The sequence below is a fragment of the Chrysochloris asiatica genome, unplaced genomic scaffold (genome assembly GCF_000296735.1).
Source record: "Chrysochloris asiatica unplaced genomic scaffold, ChrAsi1.0 scaffold00006, whole genome shotgun sequence".
NCBI classification, from domain to species: domain Eukaryota; kingdom Metazoa; phylum Chordata; class Mammalia; order Afrosoricida; family Chrysochloridae; genus Chrysochloris; species Chrysochloris asiatica.
The window spans coordinates 13,910,458-13,926,667 of NW_006408524.1; the positions used below are offsets into that span (position 1 = coordinate 13,910,458).

Sequence of the window (16,210 nt, forward strand, 5' to 3'; positions counted from 1 at the left end):
ATGGAGCTTTTCCATCTTCTCTTTCCACAGATGTAGTCTATTTGATTTCTATGTGTTCCATTTGGCGAGGTCCATGTGTATAGTCGTCTCTTATGCTGTCTAATCACTATATATGGACCTAATTCCATTTGGGAACAGGATTTTGTTTGTTATGTTCATGAAGACATATCATATCAGTATTGTTGTTGTTAAGTGCCATCGACTCAGTTCCGACACATAGCGACCCTGTATAGCGTTTCCAAGGAGTGGCTGATGAGCTTGAACTGCCGACTTTGCAGTTGAAACAGCTTTGCAATCTGGCGCATTAACCCACAGCGCCACACCAGGACCAAATCACTTTCGAGACACAGACTAGCACAGAAGCAAGCACAAATAGGTGAAAGATAGATGCAAGGTGGCGATCCTGGTGTGGCACTATGGGTTAATGCACTGCACTGCATAGTAGGTTTGAACTGCAAGGTTGGTGGTTCAAGTTCACCAGTCACTCCTTGGAACCCCAATACAGGGTCACTAGGAGTTAGAACCAACTGAAAACAATTAACAACAACAACAACAAGGCGGAGATCACCAAAGAGCAGAGGAAAGGCAAGGCTAGAGAAACTCAGGCAAGGATCTTCCTCCAGAGTCAAAAGAGGAGAGCCTTCCCCAAGAGCCAGTGCCCTGGAATTCAGGCTTCTAGCCTCCTAGAAGTGAGTGGTAGTGATGGTGGCATGCCGTGGAGTCGGTTCCAACTCATAGTGACCCTGCATAGGGTTTCCGAGGCTGTAAATCTTTATGGGAGCAGAAAGCCTCATCTTTCTCCCACAGAACTGCTGGAAGTTTTGAACTGCCGACCCTGAGGTTAGCAGCCCAATTTGTAACCACTATGCTGCCGTGACAGGAGTGAGAAAAGTGAGAAAATCCATTTCTATTTGTTAAAACGATTCATTTGTCGTATTTCTGTCACAGCAGTACTAAGAAACTAAGACCCCACCCCAGGAGAGTAGCCTGGTATGAGTTGGGAGGCCTTCAGGGGACAGAGTGGGAGCAGCCAGGGCCTGGCCCTAGCACCTGCCCAACCTATTTCCCAGAACCCACCCTGCTTCACCAACAAAACCCATCACAATAAAGTATACCCAAGCGTGAGCTTGACTTAACCACAGAAACAACATATCTCTTCCAGGGCATAGTAAAAAGATTAGTGACCAGCTCCTGGTGTTTACTGCCCCACAGGAGGGGCCTTTAGCCATACCCTAAAGGAGCCAAAGAAGCTAGAGTTTATAAGTGTTAATGGGACATGAACAATGTGGTGAGTTTTGGTTAAAAATTTGCAAGATTCACTGTTAACCCGGCAACCCCTTGTATGTCAGAGTAGAGCTTCATAGGGTTTTCAGTGGTTGATTTTGGGAAGTATATTCTAGGCCTTTCTTCCAAGGTACTTCTGGGTGAACTTAAACCTCAGACTTTTTAGTAGGTGCGCATGTTAATGGTTTGAACCACCCAGGGACTTTTAGTGATTGTTAAACAAAATAACTGGCCAACTTTTGTAAGGAACTGGAGGCCTCTTCAGGGGCTTTGGCTTCACATTTGTGAATGTGGGGTAGAAAGACCAGAACATTTACCTTTTCCAAGGCCTCTCTGTCAAGTAGTTCTTGCACAGCTAGAAGCTTGATGCTGTAAGAAAAAATGAAAACCACACTTGAAAAACAAATCATTTAATGAGGCACTAAGAGTCAAATGCAAACGAAGGTCTGAAATTTCACTCCACATCATCACTCACCTTCCAATTTCAAGTGACCTTTTGTTTGAATTAAAATGACCACTTCGGAACTATTTAAAAGGCGGTGCTTTGGGATAATGCCCTGGACCACAAGGTCACGTTTCAAACCTACCTGTCACTCCTTAGAAACCCTATACAGGGTCACTAAGGGTTGGAACCAACTGGACGGTACTTAACAACAACAACAAACTCTAGGAGGGATTAATAGCTGCTTTATGTAAGAAATTCAGATTAAATTCAAAAGAATTTAAAGATGAAATCAGTAAACCACAGTCTGTATTAGTCTTCACTTGATGTCCCTTTGAGGATATAGGCTTAGGCTCTGCTCAAGTGTTTACCAAACATTCATTGAGTCCTACTGTGTGCAGGAGGCTGAGGACACAAGATGACTATGACACAGTCCCTTTCAGGCACAAGGAGGACAAGGTCAGACCAGGTGTGTGGGGTGTAAAGTGGATGCGCCAAGAGACAGAGAAGAGCCCAGCCCACAGGATGTCAGAGAAGCTTCCTGCAGGAGATTCCAGCTTGGTCATGCCAGAGGAGTGGGGCTGGGGTAAAAGGCGACCCCCAAAGTGATAGCAGAGGGGAGAGAAGACACAGTTGTGCATGACACAATCCTTGTTTTCCAGCTAAGTGGTATGAGCCAAGATCAGTCAGCAGCTGTGATATAGTGAATAATCTAATGTCTCTTCTAGCTGTAGTCTGTAACTCCCACCAAACAACGTTTCTGCCCTGCTGAGTAAGAGAAGGAGGGAAAAGATACTGATAGGATGGCATGATTCATTAGCAAAGTTCATTGTAATTTAAAAACTTGAAATTCTAGCATGGGTTTCAAATGAGGCCTATCAGAAATAGTGGGTGGGGTGGATCTCATTATCATCAACGAAAAGGAGCCAGAAGTGGAGTGCATCCTTTGGACCCAATATCCCTGCGCATTGAACCTCCAGGACCCAGAGACAGAAAGCTGTGATGCCAGAAGATCATCATCAGCAGAACCAAGAACCAGAACTCAAGACCAAACAGTGGGTTTCCCAGGCCACAGAGCAAGTAAAAAGCTGGGTGGTTGACTATGGGCAGGAAGCTTCCTTGAAGTGTGGGGTGCCTCCAGGAACTTAAGTCGGGGAGCTAGGTTTGTTGACCCACGGAGCTAAAGCCAAGTGTCCTCAGGCTAAGAGGTATGATGGAATGGTGAATCCTACGGGCATTTATCAGCAGCTGACTGAACAACTGTGCCCTGAACATTTTCTGGTCCTGCAGTTCCCATGAGTGTGGTGTCTTCAGTTCTCTGTGGCCATTGCAACAGATTGTTGAAGCCAGCCTGAGTAGAGAGTGCTGTAGGAGGGATGTTTGGGGCTTCACTTTTTGCAGCACCCAAGAGGAAAGAGTTGGGAAGTGAGGCAGGTTTCCTAACCCGTTGCCACTGAGTCAATTCCAATGGCGAGCCCACATGTGATGGAGTAGAACTGCTCGATAGGGCTTTGTGGGCTGTAACCCTTACGGGAGCAGAAGGCCATCATTGCCTTTTCTCCACGGTGCTGTGGAGTGAGTTCAACTCTCCATCCTGTAGGCAAGTGTTGTTGTTGTTGTATTTAAGTGTCATCGAGGCAGCTCTGACTCACAGTAACCCTGTATAGAGTTTCCAAGGAGTGGCTGGCAATTTGAACTGCAGATCTTGCAGTTAGCAGTCCATTGCTTACTCTACAGCGTCACACCAGGAACGCTTAGTTAACTACAAACCATATGCACTACTCAGGGACTTGCAGGTTTCATGAGAGGTAGTTTCCTTTTTTGACTTGATGCTTTTGAGGTACTTGTGGTCACAGTGAGGGGGTTCTGCATGATAGTCAAAGGAGTGGGCATATCGCTGATGGTGCCCAGATCCTTCTTCCTCAGCGTACCTCACCTTCCAGCTCCCAGCCCCCTCAGCAACGCCAACCCAGAGCAGACGTGAGCCCCCACCTGTCACACCTGCCTCTCTCAGAAGGGGTTTGTCCATGATCAGGTTCCCTTACATTTATAGAATTCTTCACAATCTCTCTGTATAAGTAAGCCCGCACTGTCCAGCCAGATGCAATGGTTTGTTTAAAAGCAGCTCCGGGAAGTACAATGAAAGTTGTAAAGGTTTACTGACAATGTAGCCAAGATCAGAGCTAATGGACCGGCCTCTGGGTGTTCACTCTGCCCTGACCTCACTGGCTCTCCTTCCACGTCTTCAGCACATTTGCTTTTGATGTTCCTTTGGCTTGGAAGGCTCTTCCCTGAGATCTAATGGCATCATCTCAGTCTGGCTGCAAACACCACCTTCTCCGAGCATGACTACCTGAACACCTGAGCCAACACACTGGCCCACTCTCCACAGTTATCTTCTGCAGGGCACTTTGTTGTTGTTGTTGCTGTTAAGTGTCATTGGGTCAGTGCCGACTCATAGAGACCCTGTATAGGGCTTTCAAGGAGTGGCTGGTGAGCTTGAACCACGTACCTTGTGATTTAAGCTGTCCTTGCAGTCCAACACATTAACTCACAGCACCACACCAGGACTCCTACTGGTACCTAAAAGCAAGCTTTGTTTTGATGGTTCCATCTGTCTCCTGTGGATGCTACTTAAGTTGAAGGCCTTTCCTTACCATGATACAGTGATCCCGCCTATCCTCGGTTTCAGTTACCTGCAGTTAACTGCAGTTGGAAAGTATTTAAGTTGCACACCCTCTTGCTCTGTCCAGAGCTAGCTTCCTCCTCTCCACCACTGGGAGTCAGTCAGGAAAACACAGTTGGGCAAGTGCTGCACTGTGCCCTGCTAGCACCCCTCAGATTAACTCTGCCTGCCCAGGGTACCCTGGGTACCTGTCATAAGTATGTGTAGAGAAAAGCAGAGTATATACAGAGTTTGGTATTATCCGTGGTTTCAGTCATCCAATGGAGGTCTTGGAATGTACCCTCCCTCACAGATAAAGGGAAACTACTGTATTTAGAGGGAGTCCTGGTGTGATGCTGTAGGTACGTATTGGACTGCAGCAGTGAAAAGCATTCAAGGACTATCTACTGACTGCGTGACTGGACCCAGAGACCTGTACGTCATAGTTCATCTACCCACCACCCATCATCTGTCATTCTGTCACACTGCGGTGGCCTGCATGCTGCTAGGATACTGGGAGTTATAGAACCAATATTTTAAATAGCAGCAGGGTTACCTGTAGTAGGACAAGTTTCAGTGTTGCTTCTAGACTAAGGCAGTTTACAGAGAAGGGCCTGGAAAACAGGTGAGAACTAGCTGATGAAAACCACAAGAACTAGATGGTGCCCGGTTAACGCCATGGACCATTCTTCTACAATAGAAGCTCCCAGTAAGAATGGGTGAAAAATACATGACAAAGCTCACATTCAGAAAAAGATCACACTTACTGGACATACAGATTTTAGAGGAACTCCTGAGACTATCACCCTAAGATAACTTTTTAAATATTTAATTTTTTAAAATTGTGAACTGAGTGATAGTTCACATGGAGAACATCGGCTTTACTCGATCATTTCATTGCAATGATTGCAATCTCCTCCGTGCATCATTAGTCAACAACATTTGCTTCCATTCCCTCTGTTTTTCTTTGTGTGTGTGTGGGGGGGGGGGGGAAGGGGAGTGGGAAGATGTACACAAAAACACTCAGGAATATATAATCATTTAAACAACCAAAGGGCACATTCTGCAAGCCTGCTTCCTGGCTGCCAGCACTCAGTCCTTCTCTTTCCATGAGTCTAGAGTCCTCAGCTGCTCCCTCTCTCCATGTCCTCATATCTGCCTCCATCTCTGGTGTCTCTGTTTCTCTGGGTAGGGTTCCGCATTCTACTAGTGCTTTTTTCCCTTGATGGTCCTAAGGTCCTCTGTTTCTGGGCTGTAAGATTAACTACTCCCACCCGCCCGCCTTTTTTTTTTTAACAAAACTTCTACCTTTACAGTTGCGACAGTTGCAATTAGTCATGATTAACAATTACTCACTAAGATAGCTTTTTAACTTACAACTGAAGCCAATCCCAGAGGTCACCTTTCGCCCAAACAGTGCATTGGCCTATAATAATAATACCACCCAAAAAGAACGTGCTACTTTAAACAATCAGCTGTATGCAACATTTATCTCTCAGCAAAGATGAGATGGCAGCGAGGCTGGCAGGGAAATGGGAGGAATGGAACCGAGGCAGCAGGGGTGGGCATGGGGAGGGTGCCGACACATTATGGGGAACATAACCAATGTTACAGCACAATTTGGGCATGAATTGTTGAATGGGAATCTAATATGCTGTGCAACATTCACCTGAAATAGAATGCTTGAAAACAAAGGGCCTTACAGATCCCATCAGAAGTCTGACTTGCTTGCTTTGGACACAGCATTAGGAAGGTCAGTCAGTGGAAGAGGGCACAGTGCGGGGAAGTAGAGGAAGGGAGACGTGGTGAGGAAGATGGGCACAAGAGCCACAATGATGGGTTCGAACATGCTGACAATTGTGAGGATGAGGCAGGGCTGGGCCACAGTTCATTGTGTTGTACATAAGGTTATCATGAGTTCTGGTGTGGCTCTGTAGGCTAAGCATTGGACTGTTAACCGCAACATCAATAGTTCAACCCCCACAGCCACCCTCAGAAACCCTATACAGGGTCGGTATGAGGCAGAACCAACCAGAGGGCACACAACAACAAAAACAAGGTTACCATGAATTGGAGTCAACTTAAAAACAACAACAAGTGACTTAGATGGATAAAAATCACAGGCCATGCCCCAGTGTCACCATCTGGAAAACAACGCCTCAAACAAGATGGCAGAATGTCTTCTCCTTTGGTGAAAGATGCTAAGTGGTTTTGTAAAACTGAGAGTCATTAATGGAATGAGCTTGGTGACAGATCAAAGCTATTGGTTGCTCTTGAGGACATTCTGATTCCCAATGTACACATCTAGATTCTAAGTTATAATTACTATTGGGTTGGTTCCGATTCATAGCAACCCTATGTAGGGTTTCCGGAGCTGTAAATCTTTGTGGGAGCAGAAAGCCTCATCTTTCTCCCACAGAGTGACTGGTTTGCAGGTCAGTGGTTAATTAACCTGCAGAGTTATAGCCCTCCTCAGGTTATTGATATAGACAGCCATTTATATGCTAAGTTAGGAGATTCCAGTTATAGCTCACGTTTCAGAAGCTTAAATGGCCTCTGAAATAACCACAGGGAACTATTTACACTGGAGAGACTTCTAGTCCCTCTCTGCAGGCATGAAGTCCAAGTCAGTTGTCAGACATCAACAGGGGAGATGAAAAGTTTAAAGCCCGTGAAGAGGACCACCTCTCTTTTCCTCTCTGTTCACAAAGATGCTGTATTTAAATTGATGTTTAGTGTGATTTGAAAAGCATTGGTTTCATTCTCTGAATGAAAGACAAAACTTCAGTTGACTCTTAGGTCAAAACCTTAAGAAAGCTATTCCATTTCTTATTACTTTCCGTCCCTCCGGATGAGGCTTTGTAAAGACTTGGCAAGTAGAAGATTACTCTTCAACCCCCGCCCCACCCCCCCACACACACACACACACTTTTTTCCATGGAGCTTTTCCTCAGTGAACTAAGATACAGTCTTGGACTCCTGCTTAACACTCCAGAAAGCCGCAATCTATGGAAACTGATAAAAACCATTTAACATCTGTTCTAAAATCAACACCAAATGGAATCAACGATTAAAGGGATAGGGAGAAAAAAATGTAAGACATTTTACAAGACTAAAGCCTAGCAACACAGGATGAACAAGGAGAAAGAAGAAGGTAGGATACTAAACTCTGTATCGTTGGAATTTCCGTTCAGCATGCACTGTTAATAAGAAGCTGCTGCCGTAGCAGTTCATGACCTTGGATTTCTTCCAAAAGCTATGTTTTTTCCTTTGTATAGGTATAGTTTCTGAGAGTGCTCTGAGATGTTTCTTGTTGTATAACTATCTTAATGCACTAAGTTTGGGACATTTATTTCGTATTTAAGGTATCATATTCTTCCAGCTCATCAGATACTCCCTGGAAGGAAGCTTCACACATATTGAAGGAAAAATAATCCCATTGACCAAATCCCCCATTTGACACCATCCAACTTCTTGATAAAAACTTTCTGATCCATCTCTGTGGTAACGTGTGTCTTGCTGTGTGTGATTCCAGAAGCTACGCCACCAGTGTTTCCAATACCAGCAGGGTAACCCATCATGGACAATTTGCAGCTGAGCTTCCAGACTTGGTGATCTATTTCTGAGAATTAACCAGTGAAGACTGAGGGTCCATGACAGAACAATGCCTAACAGCACCCGAGGAGTTCAACCACTGGAGAACATCATGTTTGGTGACGTGGAAGGCAAGTGGTGACGAGGGAGACCCTCAGTGAGATGGACTCACGTAATGATGGCAGCGGTGGGTTGAAGTGATTGTGAGAGTGCATTTGTGAGGATGTGCAGCGTGGAGCAACATTTCATGCATTCTACACAAGGTTGTCACAAGTCAGAAATGATCTGACACCAATCTAGCTGTCTGTCTGTCTATCATCTTCTGGTATCCCAGAAAATTCTCAGTTTTGCACTTTTTCCTTTTCTTCCTCCCGCCCTCTCTTCCTTTTGCTGATTTCACAAGCATATACTGAATACATCTTACATTTTAGAAACTGTACCTGGCATGAATGGGACAAAGATAAACATAACATCATCCCTACCCTCAAAGAGCTCACAGGAGCTAGGATGCTACGTGGGCACATGTCCAGGGAGAGGTGTTTCCCTGAGGCTCTCCTGGGTCCAATGTGGGTCAGCGGAGTTGGGCTAATCCAGCCCATCTGTCAGGTGGCCTGATGCCCTGACAGTAGACTGAAAACAGCAGAGCTCCCACCTCACAGAAGCTGAGTGAACTGCAATTTCTTCCTCTGTGCACCTCTGCTTTCAGAAGAGAGCAAATCACACAAAAACATCAGATAGCAGTGACTCATTTAGAAAAATGAAACCATCAAGGGCAAGTCCAGAAGTCCAGAGAGGCAGCATTTAGGGAGACCAAGAATACATATAATTCAAGTTTGCTTGATAAGCTGCAAGGAGGCAAGTTGCTTGAGAGGAAAAGCATTGTTCACATGGAACAGTTCGCACAGAAAGGTCTATGATGGCATCGAGGAAGTGATGGGGAGAGTACCAGGCAGACATCCACAGGAGAGGAGAGAAGAAGGGTTGAAGAGACTGCCTACCCGGTCTGCAGGTGCCTTACATGAACCTCAAATGCCCCTGAAAATCTAACTATGAGTACTGTAAAATCACTTTGCTATCTTGTTAGGTGCCATCAAGTCGGTACCGACTCATAGCAGCCATGTGCACAACAGAACCATCAACCAGTGGCTAACAGTCCAGTGCTGATCCTACAGCATCACATGCTCAATAAACATATAATGAATGCAGTCTGGTGGACCCATTTCCTCATCAAATAGATACAATATTTAAGCACTGGATAGTGTGTGCCAGATGCCATCGGGCACTAGCAATATAAGGATGAACAATACAAGCTCTGAGTCGTAGGGGGAAGCAGGAAAGGACATTGGCTGTGTGATGAATGCTCTCATGAGGTTAGTGCAGAGAGCTATGAGTTACATAGAGAGAACATTAAACAAAGCTGGTGGCATCCTTGATATCTTCAGGTTTCTAGGCAGAGAAGAGGACAGAAAGATTCCGGGTAAGATGGAAGGAACAGCGTGAGAGAAGGAACACGGGAGACAGTAAGCAAGGGACTGCCCACCCATCAGGGGACACAAGGCTGTCTGCAGGGAAGGGAGGTGCCAACAATGGCTCAACAGAGACAGGCAGGGCCGGGTTTCCTTAGAGAGCGTGGTAGCCATGAAAAAGGAGTCCGGACTGTATTCTGAGGGTAAGGAATAACAAGTGCTGATTTAGGGTAGTGGTGTGGTACAGGGCCTGGACACAGAAGACCCCAATAAAGGCAGAACAATGGCTGAAGTTTGAAGAATGGATTTGAGGGGGGCAGGCAAAATGGAAGGCAGTGAGACCAGATACGGGTCCAGGTAAGACATGATGATGGTTATGCACTGGGAAAGGACACTGAGCTACTCCTAAAGAGACGAGCAGTTGGCAGGATCTAATGTCTGCATGAGTGTGGGGGAACAAGAATGAAATATCACCTCCATTTCCAGCCTGTGAAACAGGTGCTGAAGGAACTAACACAGGAGAGGAATGGTGTGAACTATCAGGGACTCTGAGTGGCGAGATTGATAGGGAACTGGCTGTAACTGCTCCAAACTCAGCACATTCTGGGCTCTAGGGAAGGGTTGTCATGAACATCAGGATAGTAACCAAAGAGGCTCATCACCTAGGAGGCTGTATGAAGAGAGAAGAGCGTCAAGGGCAGAATCACAGACAGAGGTAGAGGAACAAGAGCCTGGTAGGAAAGCAGACAAGCAACTCCAGCAGCGGAATAGGAAGATCAAGATCACAGGGTCCAAAATTCAAGAGGAGGGAGTGATGCAAAAAGGCAGGAAGAGGGGCAATGGGTTCAGATTTTACACAAAATCAGGCAAGATAGAGCTGGTGTTCTTGTGAGAGTAGTTTCAGGGGAATGCTGGAGATGGAGTGAATGGGAAGTGGAAAGGAGGGCCAATAATGAGATTAAAGTCTACGGAGAAGATGTAGGGTGGCTTCTTGCAGCACTGTTTACCACACAGTCTACCCAACAGGTCTTGTGTTTGCCATCCAGTCGGTGCCGACCCATAGCGACTAGTGAGTTTGAACTGCCAACTTTGTGGTTCCAACTGACTTTGCAATCCAGTGCATTAACCCGCAGCGCCAGCAGGTCTTGGCCTTCTGAAGATGGCTGGAATTCTCACTCTCGCTCTCATCCTCTCCCTCCCCCACATACACATACTGTAGTCTGTAATCCTGGGACCCACGTTTTCTCTCAGTGTACTCTCACCATTTGCAGGAATTTGCAGTAAAATAGAGGTCACAATAATCTCACAATGTCCAGGGGTAGTTTTGCACTGCAATATAACACTTCCATGAAGTTCTGGTGTGGCATTGTAGGACAAGCACTGGACTGCTAACTGCAAGGTGGGGGGTTCAAGCCCACCTGCCACTCCTCACAAAAACTATACAGGGTCACTATGAGTCAGAACAAACTCCACAGCACTTAACAACAACAACAGAGCACTTCTGTAAGGTTCTCCACAGAAGAAGAATGGGAAGACTCTCACATCCAGCCATCCTGGTCATAGCAGCTCTGCACCCGGTCCACCAGCCCGCACATGTTCCATGTGTGCAGAGCTGAACTACTCTACAGGGGTTTCATGGCTGTGACCTTGCAGAAGCAGAGCACTATGCCTGTTTCCTGAGGTGCCTCTGGATGGGTTTGAACCACCAAACTTTCAGTCAGTAGTTGAGTGCTTAACTGTGCCCCCCTAGGACTAGTACCAAGAAAGTGAGCGGGGAGGGGTTTTTTACACATCTTTAGCAAAAGGAACTGGAATCTCAGAGACAACAGCAAGGGTGGGGCTTCAGGCGGCCTCTGGTAAGGAAGGGAAGAGGTACAATCGGCAAGGATGGACAGGAGGTACAATCATTGGCAATGGCCACTCAGGCTGTTCACGTGTGCAAGATACTAGGTTTGAGGATGCTACACATTTTCCAAAAATACTCTGGATCCTGCTAGAAAGGATTTTCCAAAAGTAGACATGACTTTCAGATTTCCAGAAGTTGTCTTTACCTGTTCACAAAATCTTTTTTTTTTTTTTTTTTCGTTTTAATTCATTCTGCAACAGGAAAAATTTGCTCAGGTCAGTGACTTTCAACAGATATTATGAGCAGATGGTTAGGGGCTTCATTTTTTTGCCCACCTGGAAAAAGGAGGCCTCTCCTTCTCACACCCTCTGAGACTCGGAATCAGCTCCAGCCAGAAGGCATTATATTTCCCAGCATGCACAGCTCCAGGACACCTGACTTGAGTGGTACATCTACTAGAATACATTGGAGTCACAGTAGTCTCTCCACCTCTAACCTCTAACCAACCCAACCCAACCCATTTCCTATGTGGTTATATTACGGTGTTTTCTCTCTCTACTTGCATACAGGGAAGTAGAAGAAAAAGGAATGTACTTATAAGAGCCTCTTTCAGAAGCCAGTAACTGAGTGGTAGAAAAAAAAGGCTCACCAGTTATGCACCCATAATGTGCCTCAAGAGAGTGAGTCTGAAACTCAATGATAGAGAAAGTGTAAAATTTCTTTCTGCCTTTTTTCAGGTGGATGGTGGAGGTGAGGTAGAGTTTCCTTTTCAGGAACCTTTCTTTGTGTTGTGAGCTGCATCCTGGGCAGGGCTTCATTAGTCCAGGTCTACCTGTCTCATTACCAATGTCTGCCTCCCATGGTCCTGGCATTTGATAGCCCTTCTTAGGTTCTGCTGGCCTGTGAGTCTTCACTGTTTTTCTGCGTTATCACAGGTGTGTCAGGGAGAAATCAAGAAGGGCATGAACCACAGGGCACCTTGAATCAGGGTCAAACTTATGCCTTTCTGATGAAGCAGAAGCCAGTTTCCATAGCAGCCTGCTTCCAAAAGGAGTGCTTCTAAAGATGAGAGATGGTTTCTGTCTTCTGTCAATAGTATATGGCTGGTGCTTGGCAGACAGAAAGACTGGCTCCTCCTCAAATGACAAGACCCTTTATCCTTCAAGTGAGAAAAAGGTGTGTGTGTTTTTAATTTACATTTTTAATCTTTTCTCTTCAAAGTGTGAACAAATGAATTCTAGTTATGATTAACTAGTTAATTTAACCTGTTAGGTGCTGTTGAGTTGGTCTCAACTCTTAGTGACCCTATGTACTCTGAACAAAACCTTACATACCCCTGGGCCATCCTCATAATCACTGTTACACTCGAGCCCCTTGTGGCAACCACTGGGTCAACCCATCTCATTGAGGGTCTTCCTCTTTTTCACTGACCCTCCACTTTATCTTGCTTTCATGTCCTTTTCCAGGGAGGGATCCCATGTCCAAAGTCGGTAAGACAAAGTCCAAGGAGCATTGTTGCTATAATTCTTCAAGACAGATTTGTTCATTCTACTGGCAGCCCATGGTATATTCAACATTATTGCCAACACCATAATTCAGAAACAATTCTTCTTTGGTCTTCCTTACTCATTGTCCATCTTTAACATGCCAATGAGGAGACTGAAAATACCAGGGTTTGGGTCAGGTACACCTTAGCCTGTAAGGTGCCATCTTTGCTTTTAAACACATTAACGAGGTTTTTTGCAGCCCATTGGCCCAATGCAATAAAACATCCTTTAATTTCTTGACTGCTGCTTCCATGGGTATATGTTGTGGATCTGTAATGATATTACTTATTGTGAGGGTTTTGTTTTGTTTTCTTTATGTTTAGGTGAAGTTCATACTGAAGACTGTAATTTTCTATCTTCATCATCCGTAAGTGCTTCAAATCCTCTTTGCTTTCAGCAAGCAAGATTGTGTCATCCGCAAATGAGTCTTCAATCTCAGGTGTGAGAAATTTGGAAGAAAAAAAAATATCTTGTTTCCTCTGTAGCTCTCAAGTGTCCCTGCCCTGGCTCCTAGGAAGACCCATAACCCACAGTTAAGATCCAAACCTTCTAGAAATCTCTTCAAGCACAGACCTATGGAAATGCCAGAGGTGAGGAAACCTAACTTCAACTGAAAACAGCTAGACATGAGCAGACTCCAGACCCAACTGACCCTGAACTATGGATGTCAGGTGCATTCCTGTATGGAGTTTAAGAAACAGTTTCCCAAACCCACACTGTTTTCCCCCAGGGCCTCAAACAGGTTCAAATTGGTTCAGTCATAGTCCATGAAGTGAAACTGGATCAGACCCGGGCTTCTAAAATTGGAGTGAAGCGGAACTATAACCAGAAAGGGAAACATTACAGCTTAAAGCCCTTGGAGACTTGGAAAAGGTGTAGTGAGCCCCTTCAGAAGGCGGAGGCAGCAGATTCAAAGTGACTGGCCACCGTCTATGAGCAGGGCACCCCTCTTTCACATTCTGCTGTTTTAAGAGGTTCGACTGGTATGCAACACACAAGCTGTTGTTTTCTAAAAGGGAGATTCACTTTCTAGCAGAAAGTTAGGGGCGGCCTGGAATTTTCCCATTCTGGTTCAGCCACATTTTTACAAATTTGTGTCTGTCCCGGTTTTGGTTTCACCTCATCAGCCATAATGGAACTTGTTGGAAGCCCTACGTTTTTTCCCAGCAGCAAACAACCTATTTAATGCCACTTTTAAAATGGTTAAAACATTTAACCCAATCTGAAGGTCAGAGATTCCCCCCAGGGATAAACCATTAGAAAATGAATGGGATGATTTAACTGTAGAAGATAAAACACTGGGCAATTTTCTTATTGGGAAATTTGGAAAAGACACAGACATATACTGCTGTGTAGAAAGAACCAACAGAGGGGAAAGAGAATGCTGTTAGCGGTGTCTACCAGATGCCAGGTACTTTGTGGATTCTAAAGCTACACCAAAGTATTCAGGAATTGATTCCATTATTTATACACTAAATATGATTTCAATGCCAACTGTTAGCTTTTCAACATTCTCTTTAATCCTGGTGTTGGGATATTTTAATCCTCAACTAGAAAAGCAGGAATTTAGACTCCATTTTACCGTGGCAGAGAGATTCACTACCTTGTGCAATGTCAACATGATGGCTCAGGTTGTGTGACTAAAAAGTGTTCATCATCTTTGATTCACTCAACAAATACTTATTGAGCACCTACATTGTGCCAGGCATAATTCTTGGGTACTAGAGATAGAGTAATGAATGAAACAATCTACTCTCATAAAGTGTACATTTTGTGAAACATCAGAAGTGGTGGCTTACTGGGGAATGCTTAACCACAGACTTGCTGAGGTTTGTAGCATTTTTGTCTATTCCATGGTGTAAATATACTAATCATGGCCTGTTTCAAGCCACCAACCTGATAGGCCTGAATGCAAGACCCATGCACAGCTGACTGTCTTGAGCTTGCACACCAGTTCCAGCAGACAACAAAAAATGATATACTGTATCCTATTTCTATTATGCATGTTACACTATTAATTGAATATGCAATAAATTACACAAATTACATATAAAATATGTCTGATGGTAATGAGTTTATGAATAATAAAACAGGTTAAAAGAGCTGTGAGTAACTTGCAGTATATGTCTGTGTATGGCCAGCTATGATCAACAGGAGGAGACAGGGAGGAACTGCGACTGCGCTACAGGGATCAGAACTTCTGCATTTGTAAAATCAGGATACTGACATTTCACACAACCGCTGCCCCTTGGATTACTTCCAGCTAGCCTCAAAGTACCTGCTCTTTTTCCTTTGTAACCAGCTCCCTACTGATCCCTAGGTCCCAATGTGAAACTCTACCTTCCAGTTCTACTAAAGAGCCCGTGTTATTAATATTTCTCCTTCAGAACCTTTGTCTCACACTCTAGCCTCACACTTTTTAAATTTAGAAAACCTTATTAGGTTATTGAGTTCCTTTCATTAACGGAATTCTTCTTAGAGGTAGGTTGGCCAAGCCTTTCTTCTAAAATACCTCTCTGAAGGGCTAGAACCTCCAACCTTTTGGTTAGCAGTCGGCCATGTTAACTGTTCCCACTGCCCAGTTGGCCCCCTCCTCATCTATCCCAAATCACCACTCTGCCCCACCCCCTTACCTCTTCTACCTCCTAATGTTACAATCAGGAATTTCTCAAGCCACCATGAAATGCACATTTCTAAAACTCCAACTTGACATTTGATCACCCATTTTCAGCCAAGCAAAGGGTGCTTGCTATCACAGTTCTCAGCATAAATCACTCCTCCTGATGCACTTCAAAACAGAGACCTTAGCCCCTGAGGGCCACCACTCAATTCTTAGTAACACCTAGAGTTTCTCTTATGGTTCACGGGGCTTGTTACTGCTCTTTTCAACTCTTCATTTCCACAGTGTTAAGAACTTTATTGTTGTTGAGTTGGTTCTGACTCTTTCTCTTTTTCTGGGAGAGAGGAAGGGTGGTAAACTGCACTTCCAAGAGAAAAAAAAAATGTCTGCTTTTAGCACATACTGGGGTCTTGCCTGGAAGTGCGAAAGTTATCTAATACAACACAGTGCCTGTGATTTCAAATGCAGATTCCAGCCAAAATTCTTCATCTGGCTTTCAGTGCTGATCTTTCACCTCTCAGCAAAGTTTCTCTTCCTCTGAGGCCAGACAAAGTCACTTCTGGGTTTCATCATCAGAGGCAGGGGTTTCTTTAATCAGCAATAAGCAAACATTCATCCCTGGCTGTAATGCAAACCAGCCAGTTAGATTCTATGTGCATGGAATTGTTTAAAGCAACAATCATAAGGGAACATTTCACAGGAATCTTCTATTTTTAAAAAATAAAAACAAAACAAAAAAAAAATTA

General features: G+C 44.7%; 1 protein-coding gene across 1 annotated transcript in view; it reads right to left on the minus strand.

The window, feature by feature from the left end:
* Nucleotides 1-16,210, minus strand: part of EEPD1 (endonuclease/exonuclease/phosphatase family domain containing 1) — a 175,397-nt gene that overhangs the window by 72,654 nt on the left and 86,533 nt on the right. The window contains exon 2 of the mRNA XM_006832133.1: nt 1,602-1,653. Coding sequence (XP_006832196.1) covers nt 1,602-1,653 — 52 coding nt within the window. The remainder of the gene's footprint in view (nt 1-1,601; nt 1,654-16,210) is intronic.